The 23,294-nt window shown below is 40.6% G+C and overlaps 1 protein-coding gene across 1 annotated transcript in view; it reads right to left on the bottom strand.

Annotated features, from left to right (window-relative positions):
* Positions 1-9,912, bottom strand: part of LOC147610256 (ras-related protein RABH1e-like) — a 29,967-nt gene extending 20,055 nt beyond the window's left edge. Inside the window, exon 1 of the mRNA XM_086786311.1 lies at positions 9,664-9,912. Within this exon, the coding sequence (XP_086642437.1) occupies positions 9,664-9,792 (129 nt within the window). The 5' untranslated portion in view covers positions 9,793-9,912. The remainder of the gene's footprint in view (positions 1-9,663) is intronic.
* Positions 9,913-23,294: the final 13,382 nt, after the last annotated feature.

Raw genomic sequence — 23,294 nt, 5'->3', positions numbered from 1 at the left:
ACGAGACACAAATCTGAAGATGGACCAAATGGTCGGCCAATTGGTGACATGTGTCTTCATCTTCTTGGATGACATACTGTTTTTTTCAGGTACAGAAGAGCAGCATAACATAGATGTAGAGAAAGTGATAAAATTGTTGGAAAGCAATGAGCTGCATGCCAATGAGAAAAATCAGAGTTTTATCTATACGAGGTTCATTACCATGGATATATAATTAGATCTTGCAAAGGTGGTAGAAATCCTAAATTGGGAGATCTTGGAAATTGCTTATGATATTTGGTCGTTTGTGGGCATTTGCCAGGCATATTCCACCCACATCGACAAGCTTTCTGACGTCTCGGCAGCTCTCACTGATATTCTAAGAAGCATATCCTCTAGAATCTAATTCACCCTCTTCATGTGTCATGTGCACGCCTGTGCCATGACTAATCCTTAGCATGAACATCATAATCCGTGATTAGGATAGTAGTTACGACAACATTTAGAGCATCATGATCATCATTAGTATCATCAACATCATCATCATCAGCATCACCATCATGGAAGGCATGAGAGCCGAGTCAACAGCCTTATGAAAGCTCTCAATGGCAGTCAGCAGCCTTCTAGGACTCAGGCATGCAGGCAACCATGCAACAGTATGAAGGTTTTTAGGTTTTGGGCAAACATGGAAGTAAAAAATCTAGGGGCTATGTATAATCTTGGGTAGAGATCAGCAGCTGAGAAACCCGCCGGTCCCAAATCTGTCCATGCCTTGCTGCCAAGTTCACACGGTAAACATGATCACTTGGTTGCGTCTCCACTTGTTAGCATATATCATCTCTTGTTGGTGGCTATTCTGGTGTCTATGGGGGTCCTTTCCATGCTGAGGCAGCCCCCATATTTTCCCCCGTTTCTCATATTTTTCCTATTTTTATCACCCTATTTTATGGCATTTATGCCTATTTTTCAAGTCGTGTAGCATCTAGGAGGCAGTCGGCCAATTCATATGGGGTGTATATATATGTTGCCCTCTCCCTCACTTTTGATCATGGTTTCTTCATCCTTTGGTGAGCACCCTTAGCCCTCTGCCTACGGAGTCCACTCCTCGCCTACGGGCTGGTTGTATCCATCTTTTCTTGAGGATTAGTGCATCAGCGTTTTGCTGTTTCCTCTCATCTCTCTCTTGGAGCTTTAGTATTTTTGTCATTTCTCTACATCTTTAAGTTGCCCTTTGACATAAATTGGAGTCATTGTGATTTGGATTTCTGGGTGTGGGAAGGAGATTTCCACCGAGGATATGGCCATTCGGCTACTTGCTAATTGTCCCCAAAATATGAGAGCTTTTATTCTTAACTTCTTACCTCAGGATGGATGGAAACCATAACCTGGGATGAGTTGGTGCCTATGGTCCTTGATCAGGAGAGTAGATTTAGGGATTCTTCTTCAAAGAAAGGTAGCCAAGCTTTCATTCGACAGAGAAGGGGGAGGAGTCTAACAAAGGCAAAGGTGGGGCACCTGAAAGAAATCAAGGTGGGAAGAGATTTGAGCCATTCATAATATGAGAAATAACTGCATTGCTTCATTTACAATGTGAGTGCTACATGGGCTTTATATAGCCTTTGGATCCAGTCTTGGATGACATCACTGATGATGTAGATGAGCTAGATGCTTCTTCTAAATATGCTCCACGACTCCTTTGATGTAGGGATGCCCCCTTGACATGTGGAGTGATGCTACATACTCTGATTTGACCTTAGGATAACACTTCATCCTATGCACATTTGTTTTATGGCTAAGGGACAAGTTGGGCTTATATTTCTAACACTCCCCTTAAGCCAAACTTGACACTCTAGTAAAAGTTTTGAGCCTAACAACATCCCCCCTTGATACATTAGAGTCTCAACCATACAATAACAAGGTTTGATTACTCTTTACAAACAAGGGAAGAAAACAACTAAGGCTTTTTTTACCATACAAGAGTGGACAATGACAATCTTTTTACAAAGCATAGGAATCATCATCATCTCTAGGTTCAACAATACCGGAGACTTCTGCAAAGTGATTTTCTTCAACTTCTCTTTCTTTTTGTCCTTGAGATAGCATCTTTGTGATGGATGATTTGTCTTCCCACAGTGCACACAAGGGTTGTTGGTGAAGCAATCCTTTGTTTGGTGATTAGTCCTCCCACAAGTTGCACATTTCTTCTTGTTGTTGATGGTGGAGATCGCATAGGCACCTTCTTGGAAGTCTTTGATTTGTTTTTTTTTCTTCTTCCTGCAAAGAGTTTATCACACTTTCCAAAGCAGGAATAGGATCCTTCTCTTTAAGTACAGTGACAAGTTGATCAAAATTTGAAGGCATAGTCTTCAATAAGATGGCAACAGTATTTTAGTCTTCAATAAGATGGCAACAATATCTTTATAAGGCAAGTTGAGTCATAAGACTCTTTAACCTATTGATGAGTGAAGCTACTCCTTCATTTGCTTCTATTGTGAGCCCAGAGTAGCATTTTAAGACTAATCTTAGAATGCTTTGCTTTAGCACAAAAATTTTTCTCAAGTGTTTCCCAAGCTTGAGCCGCAGTGTCAGCATCATCCATATAATGTATAAAATTATCATCTAATGCTATGATTATTATCCCTAAAGCTCGTCCATCCTTTGCTTGCAAAGCAACAGTGGTAGCTCTAGTCACAACTCCTTCTCCCTCTCCTTTTACTTGTGGTTTGACCAAGCTCCAGAAGTTCTTTCTCATTACATGCCCCTTGACCTTTGTTTGCCAAGTGTGAAATCCTATGCCATTGAACTTATCAGGACACTTAGAATTAGAAGCCATGATTGATATGGATGCCATAGATAGGGAGGTCTTACCCCACTGAGAAGATATACTCGGGACAATGTCTATAATCCCTTTACAAGAGGTGGCATTTAAGCTTCATAACCACACATACACACATATTATCTATGTGGATAGAGATGTGATAATGCTTAATCAAAGACCTTTTGTGCATGAGATAACATTATTATGATCATTAAAAAAGGATTAAGCAAGATCATTACCACCAAGCATTAAAATGCTTATGTAGAAAAACTGCAGTAGAACTTCCCTCTGCAAATTAGTTGGGCATTGGAGATTGGCTCCACCATTTGGCAAGCCCTTTTAGGGGAAGCTAGAGCACGTTGGGGCGCATGTGTGACTCAGAGGAATTGTGTTGCAATTCCTTTTTTGGAGAGAGAACAAGGCTCTGCAGCAGCCACCTTCTCAGAAGCGATGACGATTTGGGGAAAACAACAATGTCAGGTCGTATAGCAGCAAATTTGTCAAATTGAGGCGATGGCGACCTACGCCCTGAGCAAAGGGAGATATCTTGTGAAGAAAACGCGCCACGATCTACCTGTAGAAGGCGATGGAAGTCCTCCAATGCAGGTGGGTACTGTTTTGGAAAAGCCTATTTTGGCTCCACTAATGGTGGGTGATTAATAACTTAATTAATATGCTAAGTAACTAATAAATTAACTTAATGAGGGCCTTGGGAACATAATTGGCTCTGATACCATGAAAGAAATCGAGGTGGGAAGAGATTTGAGCCATTCATAATATGAGAAATAACTGCATTACTTCATTCACAATGTGAGTGCTACATGGGCTTTATATAGCCTTTGGATCCAGTCCTAGATGACATCATTGATGATGTAGATGAGCTAGATGCTTCTCCTAAATATGCTCCACAACTCCTTTGATGTAGGGATTCCCCTTGACATGTGGATGGACATGTGGAGTGATGCTACATACTTTGATTTGACCTTAGGATAACACTTCATCCTATGCACATTTGTTTTATGGCTAAGGGACAAGTTGGGTTTATATTTCTAACAGCACCTTCCTCTAAGGACTCTAAGGATTCCAAGGACTCCCAAGGATGGTAAGCCGAAGGCGTCTTCAACTGTGGATTACTGCTCCAAACACGGGTACTTTTGGCGACAATGCCGAAGCCGCATGCGGGACTTGGAAGGAAAGTCAAAGGACATGGGGCAAGCTCATCCGCCAAAGTTGTGGAGGAGTTAGCTTTTGTCACCATGATTGATATCGAGTCCGATTCTCCCCAACAGGCTTTTCCTTCTTGTTTCCACTCTCCTCAGTGGATTTTGGACAATGGTGCCACACAACACATGACTTATCCTAGCAAGGATTGGCGTGTACACCTTGAGAGTGCTATTATCTATATGTGCCAAATTTAGGATCCCATCTGCTTTCTGGACATGAGATTTGCAAATTGGACACTAAGGTGGAATTTATGGAGGATTTTGTGATCATTCGAGACCCTCTCACTGACAAGATCCTATGGCAAGGCATAGAGGACTATGGCCTCTACAAACTCACGACTCTTTACTCTCACATGGGTATCGGCACAGGCGATCTCTGGCATGCTAGATTTGGACATCTTCATTTGGAGGCCTTGCGGAAGGCTTTTTGGGAGCAGCTGGTGGATGGATTGCTAGATGTTGGCACATGTGAGGGCCCTTGTTACTCTTGTCTCAAAGGGAAACAACATCGGGAGGCCTTTCCAAAGAAGGCTACACGGTGATCTACAACACCTCTAGAGTTAGTTCATGCGGATTTGTGCGACCTGATGCGCACTCCGTCTCTTGGTTCTGCAAGTTATGTTTTTCTTTTGGTTGATGATTTTAGCAGGTATACCTCGACCTATTTTCTCAATCCAAAGATGAAACTTTCAACAGATTCCAAACATGGAGAACCTTGGTGGAGAAACAGTCAGAACACTCCGTCTTGACATTACGAGCCGACAAAGGAGGCGAGTTTACTTCTCATCAGTTTAACCAGTATTGTGAGCTACATAGCATTTAACGGGAGTTTGACAAGACAAGTTCTCTTTCAAAGAATGGCGTAGTGGAATGGAAGAACCAAACGGTGATTGAGATGGCTCGGACAATGTTGGAACATCGGATTCTCACTCAAAAGCTTTGGGCGGAGGCATTTGCTACTGTGTTTATATTCTTAATCGATCCCGTACTACTGCTGCTCCAAGGTAGACCCCCTTTCAATAGAAGGGTTTCAAGCGGTTGGCGGTTGATCCAAAGCTCTACATCTATCCCGAGAAAGGGTTGTATACTCTTATCATTCTCGATGTGGACAACTTGATCATCATAGGCAGCCATACAGCAAAGACAAAGGCTGCCCTCAGTAAGGAATTTGAGATGACAAACCTTGGGTTGCTTCACTTCTTTCTTGGATTGGAGATTTTTCAGCGCTTAAATGGCATATTCATTTTTGAGCAGCGGTATGTTACACAGCTGCTAGAGGCTTTCAGGATGACAGATTGTAAGCCCATCACTTCCGCCATGTATCCCGACATCAAACTCTCCTCTTCTGGATCCAATCCAGGGGCAGATACACTTTTGTATAGGAAACTAGTTAGTTCCTTGATTTGGTTACTCAATACACGGCTTGATTGTGCATTTGTGGTGGAAACTCTCAGTGCTTTCATGTAGGAATCTTTGAAAGTTCACTAGCAGGCAATACTCCGCATCTTGCGGTACTTGCAAGGTATCGAGGATTTCGGTATTTTCTATGGAGGGGGGACCCCTTTATGTGGTTGGACGACTCCGATTGGTTTGGAGATGCGGATTCTCTACGATCTACTGCTGGGTATTGTTTTACTCTTGGATATAGAGCAATTTCATGGACGAGTAAAAAGCAGCCTACGGTGGTGCTTTCATTGACTGAGGCGGAGTATCGAGCGTCCTCTTCGGCTACTTGTGAGGTGATTTGGTTGCAGATCGGTTTTCGATAGCAACAGCCGACCCTTATCTCATGCGACAACCAAAGCTGCTTGGCTATTGCTAAGAATCTAGTATTTCATGCGCAGACCAAGCATATGGAGATTGCGAACCACTTTGTGCAAGAGCGGATCTTGGAGAGACATTATCCTTGAATATTGTCCTACTTAGGACAATGCTGCAGACTTATTCGCCAAAGGATTATCTGTCAACTATTAGCATTCATGGCAAGTCCTTGGGTCTTGGGTGACCACCAGGACGTGAGAGGGGGTGTTAGCATATATCATCTCCTGTTGTTGGCTATTCTGGTGTCTACGGGGGCCCTTTCCATGCTTAGGCACCCCCGATGCTCCACCCATGAGAGACGGAAACTGTGTTGTGAATCCACACAACAGACCGTCCCCAAAGTTTTGTCACGTTTGGAGTAGGGTAAGATGAGTTAAACACCCCTAGACCATGTTTTTATAGGTGAAACAAAACACTACATGTGCTTTCCACTATAAATAGTAGGGATGCCTTTTTTAAAGGAGTTAAAAGTATTAATGAACCCCCCCCCATCCCCCCCCCCTCTCTCCCTTTGAGCTTACTGTTTCAGCCCAGAAGTTGCTAAAAATATAAAATTCAAACTCCCTAAAATTATTATACGGCGCCAGCTGTAGTGTTTGCCTTCTTCAATCCATGTATGCCTGATGTACGGCTACCTCTGTATGCATCATCTGTACAGCTGCATCTGTATGCCACACAACCCCTTCCCCTTGCCCTTGTGCTGCATTGCTGTGGCCTACCTGCTTGCTTTACCTGCTGCGACCACTGTAGCTGCTGTGGACAGCAGTACTGCCATCTGTATGCCAGCGCAGACCTGTACGGCCCTGCGCACTGCTGTTGTGCGCCTTGCATGGTACTGTGCGCTGCTGTACCACCTGCTGCCCAAGTGCTCACACAGCCATACCACCATCCCATGCTTACATAGGAGAGACAAACAGTGCAGCAAATCATGCGAACCACAACATAGCACCGCCAAAAAAACAAGGGACTTAGTGTTTACTGCATTTTAGGGTTTCTGGGGGTTCCTGGGACAGCATACCCCAACTCGCACATGTGCATCTCTCTCTCTCTCTCTCTCTCTCTCTCTCTCTCTCTCTCTCTCTCTCTCCATAGAATCCACCAGGTTCCGTCATGCAACCCCAACAAAAAGCACTTACCAGATTTTGCAAATCAAACATGAACATGATGACCCAGAGATACTTGGACAAGGCGACTATTTACAACACATGCTAGTAGGCACACAAACCTTGTAAAGTTTCCTGCTTTTGTGATCAAACAAGCTCCAATACCAACTGTGAAGTTCCCATAAGATTACCTGGTACACAAGCTAATCACACAAGGTTAGAACACAGAAGAGTACATGCAAACTAACCTCCCAACCGTAGATTCCATCAAGAATCTCCCCAAAGCCAAGGGCTAAGGTTCCACTCCCACAGGCCAAGCGAGTCAGCCCTAGCGTCCCATACCACTAGCCGTTGTCGTAAGGGACCCTCGGCAAGACTCCGTGTGAACTGCCATGTCCATGGGAGGAGGAAGACTACTTTGGTCCAGGCATAGACCTGTTAGAAGTCATCTCCTATCTTTATTGAGACACCAGGTCCTCTGTTGTGGGTGTGCCCGCCCTCGTAGGTATTTTTCTCATTTTTCCTCACTCCCCGTATTTTTCCCCATTTTTCCCATTTTTCTATGGCTTGGGTGGCTGCCCTGTGGTGGCTGGAGCTCACAAATTCTGGCCAACTGCTGCATCAGGTCCACGACTTCACCTATGAGCTGGCCGACTCATTATAGCTGGCCGACTGGGTGCCTTCAGCAAGTCGTGGAGGTTTAGGGCCTGTCGGCTGCTTCTGATGCAGGCCAACTGTGCTCCCTTGTCATATCATCTTGTATCATTCCGGGATCTTGTGTATATAGAGCAGAGTTACATGCCTATCTCACTCCTTCTCTTGTGCTGTCTATTTTCTCCACTCTACTTGCTCTTGTGGTCTCAGATTTGGTTATCATCTCCACTGCGTATTCTGACATGGTATCAGAGCCCTAGGCTCTTGATAGATCTTGGGAGTTGTGTGAGCAAGAGGGGGACTGTTGCGTTGCTGATTGGTGGATTGTTCGGGATTGTTCGGGAAGAGAAGAAGCAAGAGGACGGCGGGCTGAATTGCTGGACAGCCACTTGCAGGTGTAAGTTTTTTTTCCCACCCACCTACCCTTTTTCATTACATCCCCGCAATGGCAGATTTGTTAGAGATGGCTGAGCAGCATGTGAAGATCCCAACACTCCCCACGTTCCCAGTGGACCGTCAGTTGGACGGGAACAATTACGGCATATGGAAGGTTATGATGGAATCTATGCTAGAGTCGTATGACCTTGCTGATTTCATCATTGTCGGGGTTCCACGACCGGAAGCAGAGGAAGGAGAGTTAGAGTCAACCAAAACGGACCGCGAGGCACAAGCACAGTTGTGGGATCGTGTCAACGCCAGGGTCCGTTCATTTATCTTCCTCAATTGCACACCGCAGGTAATCAATCGTACTTTGCCGACGGACCTGAATACAAAGTTAACTGTTAATGATCCTTGTGAGCCAGTTGATGCCTCGCACTATCGGAAGCTGGTTGGTTCATTGATCTGGTTGCTGAACACCAGATTGGACTTGAGCTTCTCCGTGGGGCTGTTGAGCTCTTTTATGCAGACACAATTGAAGTCTCATTGGGACGCAGGATTGCGGATCTTGCGGTATCTGCAGAGTACGAAGGATCTAGGACTCTTCTACATAGGAGGGGATGGAGTCAGACTCCAAGGTTGGAGTGACTCGGATTGGGGAGGAGATCCAGACACGAGGAGATCTACTTCAGGTTACAGTTTTACCCTCAGCTCAGGAGCAGTAAGAGGCATCCAACTATTGCCTTATCTTCGACAGAGGCAGAGTACCGGGCTGCTTGTGGTGCTGCTTGCGAGGTTGTGTGGCTGCGGAGGCTGCTAGGTGAGATTGGGTTTCCACAGAAGGAGCCCAACAACAAGTGAACCCACTCGATATCTATTGGGCTCTGAATCAGAATCATGGCATATCTGAGGATGTCAATAATCCCATCATTGTATGCTAAGAAAACTTCAGGTCATTCTGTCAGTCCCTTGGTTTGGAAGTCCTCAAAAACGCTACACATCACACTTGAAATCAAAGTAAGTACAGCAACATCACATATTTGGGCTCCAAAATGCAGTACGTTGGATAACTCAGACCTACTTCACCTTGAAACATGGCAGACTTGAAGCCTACGTATCATCAATGCCCAGGGTAGTGGTGCCATAAAGTTCGATATCAGGGGATGCCCAACAACAACAAGACCACAATGAAATTTTGCAGAATTCACTGGTCAACAAAACGAAAATCTGGCATTAACCAATGTTTTTCCACTTCCATGCGTCTCTCGGACATGATAATCCATGCACACATACACGAGTAGCTTGACAAGTCATGAACAGATGGCAGGTAGTCTATAAAAACGACCACCTTGGGCAGTTCATAGATCTAGGAATACATACCCGAATCATGTTCAGTTGAATGGTCTATTGACAGATCTTGAAATCACAATGACGGAATTGGGATGATGGTCACAAATTATCGCATAATGATTCATCCTTATTGCTAAGAAAAGCTGATAATCCATAGAATTAACAATAGAAAGCAAAAAAGCAATGACAGGGCTTCAGTCACAGGTTACTAATCCACACAATCTACAGTAGAAAGACAAAGAGCAGCAAGGGGCCCTTGACTCGATCAGATCCACACGGTAGTGATCGCCATTGCCAAAAAGATCTCAAGAAATCATGAAGATTCGGGATTGCAAACCTGGTAAGTGTTGTCGAACTTGTCGTACATGAATCTGGTGATGATGCTGGTTTTCCCCACGGATTGATCACCGAGAAACACCAGCTTGTACTTGGCTAGGGGGGAGACGGTGGTCGTGGCGGTTCCCATGGCATTCGCTGCTTGCACAGAGAGAAGCTTTCGATGAATGTGGACGGAAGTAGAGAGAGAGAGAGAGAGAGAGAGAGAGAGAGAGAGAGAGAACGTGTGCGCGTGAGTGTGTGTGTGTGTGTGAGAGAGAGCCAAAAATGTCCTACGGGTCTTTTGAGCGGAGGAAATGGTTCCACACTGGAGTCCAGGAGGCAGCTCGGGCCGTGAAGAAGTGGGCATAGGGCTCCAGAGCACATTTGATGTTACCAAAGTGGTTTAAATAAAAAAAATTTAATTTCAGATTTTGAATTTTTAAAGCTGCCCTCGACCCCTCCATGCCAATTGTGTTCAACCATGCTACTGCCGACTCTAGTAGCGGACACATTGGCAATAAGGTGTACCAAAGTGCACCCTCCTCTACAATTTCTTGGCCACCTCCTACCATGGCGATCTACGGAAGCTCCTACATCTGTCGGGACGGACTCTTATAGAGAGATCTTACCCCTTGAAATGGGAGATCTCAACTGTGTGCGAGTGCCCCAAGACAAAGGTGCACTTTAAGAGTGTACATAGTGTAATATGCATGGTCATGCCAAGGCGGAATGTCGAATCATGTCTCCCCATAGTGTGGGACAGGGTAAATGATCAGTGCGAATCTTACAAGCTTTATAGAGAGACCATGCCCACTAAAAAGGGAGATCTCAACTGTGTGCACACACAAATGCCACAAGAGGGAGTTGCCACCAAGAGTTAAAAGTGTAATGTGCCTACTGATAATGAGCTGTAAACCCAAATCAAGTCCCATGGGCAATGAAGATGTTGAGACCTTAAACCTTTCATATGAGTATGTTGAGGACACTCTGGTTTTTGGTCCCATGGGCAAGGGAGACATTTGTAAAGACCCTTTGTCTTTCTCTTAAACCTTTTATACAAGTTATTAAGGCCACTATGTGGTCCAATGTAAATGTATGATATCACTATGTGGTCCCAAGGCAGTCACTCTATATAAATGTATGATATCACATGAGTTAACCGGTGTGATATTATTTGTACATGGTTAAAACTTGTGCATCTAAAAGCAAAGAAAGGTGAGAGCAAGAGACACTCTACTTGACAACTTTCTTGGAGAAAGAAAATTATGAAGATATTAAGCTTGCAACTTGACTTTTTGTTTCAACAAATTTTTAGCATGAGTAGGTGTTGTGTAAAATGAGTATTATAAAGGTTTCATAATACACTTTATATTTTTGCCATCATACTACATACTATAAAGGTGCCCCATGAGTAGGTTGTGTATCTATAAAAGGTGGAATGATGAGTAGGTTGTGTATCTATAAAAGGTGTAATGATGTTCTTGGTAATTATGCCAAGAACATCATGTGTCATAAAAGGTGTAATGATGAGTAGGTTGTGTATCTATAAAAGGTGTAATGATGTTCTTGGTAATTATGCCATCATAGTATAAGATTCACTATGTCATCCTTGTGTATAAATAGCTTGATTTCCACTTACTATTATTCTCATGCCTTTCTCTGTATACTTATTTACACTCATTTCCTTGTTTTAATAGTGTAGAAAAAAGGCACATTTTAGTAGTGAGAATAAAAGAGGCTCACAAGTTCATAACCCTAGAAATTTCAAATTCATGAGCATTCATAACCCTAGAAATTTCAAATTCATGAGCATTCATTCATAACCCTAGAAATTTCAACTTCAACCTTTGATCACATAATGACACACCAAGTAAATGTAAGGACACCATCAAAAAGGGTGTTTCCTTTTTCAAATAAATAATGTTTTGCCATGCTTGTTGAAAAGTCATTTCCCTTACACCATGTGAGTGCCCACAGTGCTAATTGTCATTGGTATGAACCATAAATTTAATGATCCTATGCAACTATTGCATTTCAAATGAGTGAAAGGGGGGACTTGTGGTATGGAGGACGAGTCACGGCGGTTGCATTATTGACCTTTTTTTTAATGCTACTTAGTGGTTAGACATGTAAGGAAATGTGTGTGTGCTCTACACATACTTTAGTGGTTAGACATGTACGGAAATGTGTGTGTGATCTACACATACATGGGTGCTGCTAAATAACTTCTACCTTCCATAAAATGCAAAATGAGACATATTTACTTGACAACAATACTTGGGACCTTACTTGACCATCTTGGTGGGAGTTTACAAAGTAGCCGAATAAGTTACAAGTGATACCTTCATCGAACTACATCAACAAGATATTGATGGGAAGGCTAAAATTGAGCATTTATTCTTAGTAGAGAAAACTAGCAAAGAGCTTGTTTTGAGCTTTCTATAAAAGAAGATGGCTCAACCTTCATTCTATAGAAGAAGATGCCTCAACAAAAAATTAGAGAGATGGTGTCCTTGTATTGAATTGTGTTAATAAATCCTTTGCTATAGAAGAAGATGGCTTAACAAAAAATTAGAGAGGTGGTGTGCTGATATTGAATTGTGGGGATAAATCCTTTACTATAGAAGAAGACGGCTTAACCCTCATTCTATGTTGTGGAAGGGAAAGAAAATTTGGTATGTTGATTGAAAAGGAGATTTTATGGTTTAAATGAAGGTCCAAGGTTATGGTTTTCCAACCATGGGTTTCAATAATAGCAACATAAATGGAACACTCTATTACAAGGTATGCAACAATGATATTGTTTTGGTTCTTCTTTGCATGGATGATCTTTAATGAAAGCAAGGTATGCAACAATGGCATTGTTTTAGTTCTTCTTTGTATGAATGATCTTATTCTTACTAGCAATAATGAAAGCAAGCTAATTCTCATTAGAATTTTAGATTAAATATTTGGGTCCTTTATATTAGAAATTATACTTGGTGTTAAGGTTTGTAGAACTCAATGGCACAGATCCACTTCTAGGAAAATAGAGAAAATAGAGACTTGTAAGAATACATATTATTCAGCCCATATAACTCGTGAAAAACCATAATTTCAACATATTCAATAGTTGAATAAATAATTTGCAAAATACTTACCTCGTGAAAGTGCCCCCTCATGTGTGGGCCTCCCCCCACACATGAGTATTTACGTAATTTCATTCCAAGAATAGGACATAGCCTCCAAAAATTAAAAAAGGTGCTTTTCCTTGCACAACACTCTCTTATGTTCAAAATAGAGTGTCCATAAATTGAGGCTAGGGTTAAAGCATATCAAAAGCTTTACCAAAGTACTAAAGTTTGAATGTTTAAGTCTAAGCTTTATAAATATAAGCTTCCAAAATAAATCAAAATGTGCACAAGCTAGCATATATATATACAAAGCTTGTTTCCAAAAATGTGTGCCATCAAATAATATTATGTGCATCCTCCTCAATCTTTTGAATCCTCTTCACCTATAAAATAACCAACAATAAATCGGTAAACAAATATTCCATAAGCACACAAACCATCAGCACACACATATTTGCCGAGCGTAAATAACCCAGGAATCACCCTACCATACACATTGGAGGCCCCAAACATACATTGGAGGCCCCAAACATACATTAATGTACACCAAACATGTTAATATTTACAAATGGCATCATCCATGATATTAGGATGATGCAAAGATAATCCAAGCATCCCTGAATTATCTAAGAGGGTAGAATCTGAAAGGTTTAAGCAAACTCACATGAAATGAATTATAAATTTGCCAATGAGAAGGTAATTCTAGTCTGTAAGCATCATCATTAATTTTGTGAATCACCTTGAAAGGTCCATAAAATCTTGGGATGAGCATAACAACTAGGAATTTTTCAACACTTGAGTCTGCGTTTCTCAATTCTCAAAAGTACAATAATCTCCAATTTCAAAAGAGATAGCTTTACATTTACAGTTTTCTTTCTGAACATATTACTCTTTAGCATGTACAATAGAATGTCTTACATCATTCAAAATGCTATTAAAGTTGATAGTGAATTGATCAACAGCTTCAATTTTGTGGGAAAGTCTAGTAGTCAAAATAGGTAACGCTTTTCCATACATAATTCCTAAAGGTGATCGACTGGTAGCCGAAGGAGGAGTATTATTATATGCAAACTGCTAAAGATAAATGTACTTATCCTATGATTTAGGTTATTGGGCAACATAGGCTTTAAGTAGATCCAATATATGTTTCCAGATGGAAAGTAGTGGAAAAGTCTATCTTAGTGCCTAAGTTGGAGAAAAGAGTGATCCCAAAATTACTGCAGAATCTAGAGTCTCTATCAGAAACAATGACTTTTGGGCAATCCGTGATGCACAAAGATCTATTTGATAAACATAATCGTGGCTTGTTAAGAATTCAATCTTTTCTTACAAGAAGGTAAGAAATAGGCTTGTTTACTTAAACGATCTACTAAAGTCCAAATCATGTCATTATGACCAGATGTAGTAGGCAAACCCACAATGAAGTCCATTGATATTTGTTCCCAAGTATCATTAGGGATAGGTAGAGGTGTGAGAAGTCGTTGGGTCTTACCTTTATAGCTTTTAATTTTCTGACAAATAGCACATTCAGCCACAAATTTTACTATATCTTGTTTAACAGAAGGCCAAAAGATTTCTCTAGACACTAATTGTAAGGTAGTAGAAACACTTTGATGACCCATATATGGTGGTTAATGCATTTCCTCCAATATAAATTTTATGAAAGGTTGTGTAATACACAATCTCTTTTAGAAGAAAAGGTAACCATCATGGCATGAGTAATCACCAATAGGGTTCCAACTATTATCTATAAGCTTGATCCAAACTTGAGAGAAATTTGGGTCATTCTCATAAGAATCTCTCATAGGACTTAAGACCACTCTCAATCACTGAGATGTTGTGGACACTAGGACATCTACTTACAACATTTCTCATAATGTTTTCTTTCCCTAGTTGATATTGGATCATAGGTTGAAAACTCTAGATAAATGAAGCCCATTTGATATGACAATTAAAAATCAAGGATTGGGTCAACAAATGATGAATATTTTGTTGGTCAGACTTGATTAAAAATTTAGATCCCATTAAACAATGTTTCCAAAGTCTCAAAGCATGAAACTCTTGATAAATGAAGCATATTTGATATTACGGTCATAAATCAAGGGTTGGGTCAATAAATGAACGAATACTCTATTGGCTAGTCTTGATTAAAAATTAAAATCCCATTAAATAATGTTTCCAAAGTCTCAAAGCATGAACTATAGTCTGGATCAAGGTGCCCCTCCTTGTGACATTTGAAACACTTGACGATACGATTCTTTAGCTGACCATTTGAGGGTTTGTTGTTATTGTCTTTTCAAATATTTCCTTTAGCTACATCTTTACCTTATGCATCCTGGATTTATCGAAATTGCTCAAAGGAAAAGATGGTTTAGAAGACTTTGCATAAGACTCTTCTTGCATTCTATAATCCCTAGAAATAGAAGTTTTCCGTTCAGAATTTAGAGCAAGATCCATAGGAGAATTGAGATTATGAGGATGAAACATATTAACATCTGCTCTAATAGTAGGCTTAAGACCGGCAATATTTTTTTTTTGGCTCTCTTTCTTTGACCTTCTCGATCACTTAAACTTGCCAATAGAATCTCCCATAATTTAACGATGTAAGCTTGAACATTTTCTTAACGTGGCATAAAGTATCCCATTGTTGACAAGCTTTAGCCTTGTATTGCAAAGGAAGAAAATGTTTCTTTAAAAGTTTTTAGAATTCCTTCCATGTAGTAGGTCGATGCTTGCCTTGCTTAATCACATTCCACCATAAATCAGCACTTTCAATCAAATGATTATAAGCACATTTAATCTTGTCTTTTTCTGGGATTTTTTTTTCTTAAAAAATAATCATCCAGTTGATTGAGCCATGAAATTCACCAACTGCCTGAATTCTCCATGCCATTGCTTAATGCAGGGAGAAGAAGAAGAAAAAACTTTAATTTCTCCTTTTGAAAGCTTAAAGATTAAGCTTGTTTAAACTTTAATCTTTTGATAGCAAATTCACTTGCGTAGACAATCAGTCTAGACATGTCTAGACAATCAGTCTAGACATGTAGTCCACCTTAATAACCTCATTAGATGATATTATTTTGGCATGATTTTCTCAAGAAATTCATTGCATAAGTATCTATGAGATAGTCACGTGAAAAACTCCAGATAGTCATAGCAGTGAAAAACTATGGTTTTTTACGCCAATAATTTTTCAAGAAAAGAGGATAAGATTTTAGGGATAAGAATTTTTATCTTTGGCAAGGTAATCCCTCAAATTAAGGCATGATTTTTGGGATTTTTTGGCATGAATTTCTTTGGTCTTTCATGATTGTGAAGAACTTCTAGGCATGAAAAACTAGTAATTATCTTTGCTGCTCAAATGGCGTAGTTTGAGCCTACTTACCATAGCTAAAGTAATGAAACCTACATCACGGCTCATTCAACAATATTGTTTATATTTTTTGTGATTTTAGAAAAAAAAGCAAAAAAAAACACCTCCTTAGTTTTTCACACATGAGAAAGCAAAAGTGTTACAAGTACAAAAATCAAACAAAAATTTGATAGGATTTTTTCCCTCTAGGTTTCCCAATAAATCATAGACCAATCTTTCAACCAAAAACAATAAAAAGTTAAACTTCTACCATAGTTTGCACCATTTTACAACAACCTTTTGAACTTTCTACTTTTTATGCAGGTCAATAATGACTGGCACTCTATTTCTTTCCAAAATATTGCTTAGAGATTGTGATGAAAGATGTTGGATGATTACATGAGTGACAGGCTTGGTTCGTTTTGGTTGTTTATAGGAAGTTAAATGGATGGTCTTCCAGAGCTTCACTCTAGTTTAAATGCTTAACTCCACGGTTGGTATTTGATTACAGTTGTATGTTGAGGAAAGTACCAAGATGACCAAGAACACACATAGATGGCATGTTGTTGGATTTGGTTATAGTATAGGTTTATAGAAAAAATCTGGCCTATAGTTTTACCAATCGTATAAGATTCAAATGGTATTATGTGTACAATTCCATTTGTACACATACAAGTTTCAAATGGTACTACATATACATGTTTCAAATGGTATGCATATAATTCCATTCATGCACATATATGTTTCTAAGTGGTTACATGTATAGTTCCATGTGTATGTGTTCAAATTCTAAGTGGTTACACATATAGTTCCATGTGTATGCATATAGGTTCCATGTGGCACACAAACAAGTTCCATGCATACATACAGGTTTCAAAAGGCATGTGTATAGTTTCATATGTACATCCACAAGTTTCAATTGGTGTGTGTACAACCCTAAGTGCATATGTGACAAGTTTCAAGTGATATTCATAGAAGTTCCAAGCATGAGTGTATGGATATACGTTGATTGAATTGTATACATACATGCTTGTACATGTTTAAAGTGGTTGGTGTGTTTGTTATAAGAAGATATGTGAAATCCAAAATGATGTGTGCAAAAGACGTGTGGACACTATGGATTTAGAAAACTCCTATAGTTGGTTCTTCAAAAAAATTGAACATGGTCATGTGGGCCCTAATTAATCCAACAGCTTTGCTTTCTTCTCTTCGCTACTTTCTCCATTATCATCAACAACTCAGCTGCTTTCTTCAATTCTCTCTTTCATGATTTCCTCAATACTTTTGTTCTTTATCCCTTTTCAAAGGGACTTAGGATGAAAACATGTACTCCAAATGCTAATATTACTTCAACACCTAAAGCTCCTTCAAAAGTGCTTTCTTCTTTTTACTACTTTCTCAATTCTCCCAACACTCTTTTAATTTCTTTAACTCACATTATTCTTGGTAGCTCTCTTCCCAAAGGCTAGCTCCCATTCGTCTCATGACTTCCACTCTCTCTAGTAATTCAGCCTATATTTTTCTTTCCCTTTGTTCTGCCCCCTTTGTTCTGCCCCCTTCAGATCCTCTTAGAGACTTACCATCTTGAGAGTCTCTACTCTCAACCATAACCTTCTTAACCTTATCCTCCAAATGGTTATGGCGGGCCCTTCCCTCTCAACTAGAACCTTCTGGTTGAGAGTGGGTACCCTTCGCTCTCAATTAGAACCTCCTTACCCTTATCCACCAATGTTTACTCGTACCCCCTTCTTGAAGTTTAAGGGGAGTTAGATTCTCTTTGACTATTTTAGCTCTTATCCTTCCACTAGGTCATAGATACTTTTACCTTTGGATAGGTCTCCTTCCTCTTCTCCCTCTCTTCAAAACCCTCTCCCCTTTTTCATCCTTCCCCTTCTCCCTCTTCTTTAAACCCTCTTCCCCTTTGACCTTCCCTCTTTGATCTCCTTCTCTTTACATTTTCACAAGCCTTTCAAAACTAGGCATCCCCTAGCATAATGCCCGAACTCGTCGTCGCCATTGTGGAAATTGAAGGAAAATGGAAATAATGATGCATTATGGTGGATCAAAGCATATGTATGCCATTACTAGTGAGTGATTAAGAATATGATGCCATTACTAGTGAGTGATTAAGAATATGATCAAGATGAGATTAAGCTAATCACACAAGCATGAAGAGGATATGAATCAAACATATGAACTAATTTTTCATTCCCAAAGGTTCCTTTTGATACCAAGAGTACATCCTTGAATATAGGAGAGGTGGATTGATTTTAGGAGAGATGGAGAGGAATGTGGAAAGGTGGAGTGATTGTAGGAGAGGTGGAGTGAATGTAGGTGGGCACTGCCCTCAATTTTCTCCTTGATTCTCTATAGAGGAGGGCGCCCTCTTTTCACCTCTTTGACAAGATTCTTGTGCCTTTTATAATGCTGAAGTTACATAGATAATAACCTTTGAACCTTGGGCTTTAATCTTGGCTTTATGTTTGGATTATTTCCAACACCCCCCCATAAGCCAAACATGAACACAATGACTTATGACTATTTTTCCTAACAAAATCCTCCTTGATACATCGAGATAGAACACCCCCTTAATCACAACACAGAGTGTGTGCGCTCTTCTCTTACAAAATTCAAGAAATGGATTAAGAACAAGTGGGTATACACAACAAAGAGTTAAGCTAGCAACACAACAAGGCTTACTCAACAACTAGTGTTCCCACAAACATAAGGCATTACCAAATATGACTTAAATAATGTTCTAAAAGGCATAAGAGTCATCTACATCTTCACACACTTGAGCAAGGTTGGTTTCTTTTGCAACATTGTTTACTTTTCCTCTCCTTTCTCCTTGTCCGTAAGGTAGCACCTTTGAGATGAATGGTTTGTCTTTCCACAATGCACCCATGGATTGTTGGTGAAGTAGTCTTTAGTAAGATGATTTGTTCTTCACACTTCTTCTTCATATTGTTAGAGGAGACAACATAGGCACCTCCAAAGTCATCTTTGACCCGCTTCTTCTCTTCTTCTTCTCTTCTTCTTGTTGTTGCAAAGAGTTAATCACACTTTCCAAAGAAGGAATGGGTTCCTTCTCTTTAAGCACAATGTCTATTTGATTGAAATTTGAAGGCATAGCCTTTAACAATATGGCAATGGCATCTTCTTTAGTGTGACTGGAGCCTTCACATACACAAGTTGAGTCATAAGACTCTTAAGAGTCATAAGACTCTTAAGTCTGTTTATTAGTGAAGCCACACCTATCTTCCATTTTAAACTCATACAATTGCATTTTAAGACTAATTTTGGAGTGTTTAGCCTTAGCACCAAAGATCTTTTCAAGTGTGTCCCATGCCTTTTTGCAACAGTGTCATCATCATCAATGTAATGAATGTAACCATCATCAAGTGAAGTGATTATGATGCCTAATGCTTACTCATCTTTGGCTTGCAATGCAACAGTGGTTGCTTTAGTAGTAACATCGTAAGTTTCATCTCCATCAGGTTGTGGTTTGATAAAACTCCATAGATTCTTCTTCATTAAGTACCCCTTAATTTTGGTTTGCCAGGTGTGGAAACCTGGCCATTAAACTTATCTAGCATTTTAGATGAAGCCATAAGAGGGTCTTACCAATGATATGAACCCATGGCAATGTCTAATCTCTTAAAATTGTGATTAATGTAATTAATTATCCCAAAACTCCAATTACATTGAGATAAGCACCCTGTTTTGTATGCAGAAAACTATATGACTTTGGTGGGTACAATTAGAATAGAAAATGTTGAGATATCGAGCTCATCTAGTGAGGCAGTGGACACTGATGACCCGCCTGGGGGATAGGCCCCACACTTACACCACTGGCATGGTTGGTGAGATCATGGGTGATATACGGCCAGTGGGATGACAGGCTGTGTGAGCCATTCTAGAGACTGACATAGTTATAGCGCCAGCTCATTTAGTTGGGTTCACACTATAGAGAACCCTAGTATGTATTTGGTTGAGTACCTTTTCATATAGTGAGTACTCTTATCTTTGTATATGGTGTGTTGAGTGTTGTGTGAAGAAGAAGAAGGTTTTCAGCCTCTCACCTTGTGTGTTCTCTTTTAGGATTTTGTGAGTGTGTGTGTGCTTGCAAGAGCTCAAGCTCTCTTCTCCTCTGCATCTTTTCATGGTATCAGAGCCTGGTTCATGCTAAGGGCTGAGCTGCAAGCAAGAGAAGCATAGGAAGCAGTACGATGGTAAGAGCTTCATCTACCCTTCCCTATTTGTGTTGGCGACTACACCCTTGTCGTTGGGAGCTCTATGGGAGGCACCGGCAAACGATCTCTAATTGAGAAGCTTTCTTCATCACGAGAGTAAAGCTATAGGGCAACTATATTATCCTTTTTTGGACTCCATTTTTTAGGCCGAAAACGCGTTTCAGGCGCGTTAGGACCTTCGTTTTTTAGAAAGCAGGCGATTTCAAGCACTGCGGGTAAGTCATCGATTCTATGCAGAACTTTGTTTAAGAACTGCAGGAAGACAGATTGGTTGTGTAGACATTGTGTGTGCTGCAAGGAGGTCAATAGTTGCCATTGGGTGTATGTATACACATTGAGGTCACTGGTTGTGACATTTGAGTGTAGTACAGTACCACTGCAGAAAATACAGTAGTTTGTGCAAGACAAACCAGAGTGCTGTTTCTGGTAAATTTGTGTGTCTAGCAAGATGTCAAATGATTGCATAAACTAGATTGTTGCTGAGAAGCTTGATAAGAACAACTTCCATGCTTGGAGGTTCAGGTTGACAAATTTCTTGATGGGAAAGGGTTACTAGGACTACATAGAAGGTGAGCATGAAGAGGCACCGGCGGAGATACCGGAGATCAATCTGACTGCTGTAGATGTGAAAGAGTTCAAGGATTGGAACCAAGGAGCCAAAAAAGTTATGTATCGGCTCTCTATCAGTATACATGACACCATGATTGGGCACATACAGGATGCCAAGTCCCCCAAGGAGGCGTGGGACACCTTGGTAAAACTTTATGAAACAAATACCAAGGCACGAAAGATACAGTTGAAGAATGAACTTCATACTGTGGAGAAAAAGAGTATGTCTGTGATGATGTGAATGACTATGCAGCATTAAAGATCAAGGGTATTATGGAATCCCTTGCATCTATTGGCATTTCAATAGATGATGATAATAAGGTGGAAGTCTGTCTACGTGGTCTCGCGGGTCACAATACAAGGCGTTTAAGATGTCTATTCAGACTTGGAAAAACATTCCCAATTTTACAGATTTGGTGTCTGTTGATTATAGAAGAGAAGAGCTTGGGTGAAGACTAACAGCCTTCACAAAACAAAAACAGTTTAGAGCAACAAGCCTTCTACACAAGTTTAGGAAGAGGACGAGGTAGAGGAGGCTATGGACACGGCTAAGGAGGTGGCCGAACAGGTAATCAGAATTATGGCCAGCAACAACAGCAACAACAACAGTCCTAGAATTCACAACAACAACAACACACAAATGGAAGAGGCCAATTCAGAGGCAAGGGGAGTCAAAGAGGTCATGGAAATTGGCAAAGGTAGTATAATAACGTGGATGTGTTTATTGTGGTAAGCCTGGACATGTGCTGGCAGATTGTTATAAGAAGCAGACTGACATGCAAAATGGGAAATTGCAGCAAAACAACTATGCATCCTCGAGCAGAAACAATGAGGATAATGAAAGGTTGTTTGTTATGTAGCATGTCGTTAATGCCATGTCTAAAAATGTTGAAGCACCACATAAAGATGATGCATGGTACGTTGATTCAGGTGCTTCGAACCACATGACAAGTCATGGGGAGTGGTTCAAGGAGATGAAAAACCTTGAAAGACCAGGTTTTGTGGAAACACGGGATGACACTGCTCATCCAATTGTCCATGTTGGAGATGTGCCATTGTCTATGCAGGATGGCAAAGTGAAGTACCTTGCAGATGTACTTCATGTTGCGAACATAACAAAGAATCTGGTTTCAGTTGACCAGATGATTGAGCAGGGTTTGTAGGTCCGGTTTAACCCTAATGGTTGTTATGTTGATTGAAGACTTTAAAGACAAGTGCAAGTTGGTTGCAAAAGGCAACAGAGTGGGCAGAATGTTTACATTGAATATAAACATGCCTGAAGTGAGTGCTGTGATGTTTGCAAATGGTTCAGGAATTGTTGCAGACACAGGCATTTGGCATAAAAGAATTGGACATGTGAATGTGCAGAGAATGAAGTCTATGCAGACTAAAGGAATTGTGACAGGGCTGCCAAAGTTTAAAGTTGAAGGTATGCAGAAAATATGTGAAGCATGCCAATTTGGAAAGCAAACAAAGCATGTATTTCCACGTGATAGAAATGTGAGCAGAAATGCACTAGATGTTGTGCATTCAAATATATGGGGTCCTACGACCATGTTTATGGGAGGTTGCAGGTATTATGTGACATTTATTGATGAGTGACCACACAAGGAAAGTGTGGGTATACTTCATGAAGGAGAAGGGTGAGGTGTTTACTCATTTTCAGAATTTCAGAGTTATGGTTGAAAAGCAAACAGGGAAATATGTAAAGTGCCTAAGGTCAGATGGAGGGGAAGAGTACTTCTCCAAAGAGTTCTTTGAATTTTTGAAGAAGAATGGTATTCAGAGACAGTTTACATGCAGATACACTCCGCAGCAAAATGGAGTTGCTGAGCGAAAAAACAGGCACATTGCTAAGATTGTGCGAGCATTGATGGGAGAGAAGAATATGCCGCATAGCTATTGGGCTGAGGCTATTTCTACAGCAATTTACATCATAAACAGGACTCCAACTGCAACCATACATGATGTAACTCCAGAGGAGAGGTTTACTGGTGGCAGAAAACCTAATTTATTTCATCTGAAAGTCTTTGGATGCATTGCATATGTGCATGTGCTAGATGAACTGAGAACTAAGCTGGATACAAAGGCTAAAAAATGTGTGTTTATTGGGTATTCCCTTGAGCAAAAGGGATACAGGGGTTATAACCCTGCTACACGTGAGTTGAGGGTAAGCAGGGATGTTTTTGATGAGATGAGCAGCTGGTATACTGTTGAAAAAGAAGCTGTTGTTGGGGTTGATGTGAGTGGAAATGTGGTTGCACAGAATGCAAGTCAGCAATCACAGTCTTTGAGTGGACCAGGAGAGTCCTCATCTAGTGGT

This window comes from Cibotium barometz, chromosome 49 (genome assembly GCF_041138505.1).
Source record: "Cibotium barometz isolate CiBa-2024 chromosome 49, ASM4113850v1, whole genome shotgun sequence".
NCBI classification, from domain to species: Eukaryota; Viridiplantae; Streptophyta; class Polypodiopsida; order Cyatheales; family Cibotiaceae; genus Cibotium; species Cibotium barometz.
The sequence above is the reverse complement of the archived record's forward strand: the minus strand, read 5'-3'. Positions and strand labels throughout refer to the sequence as shown.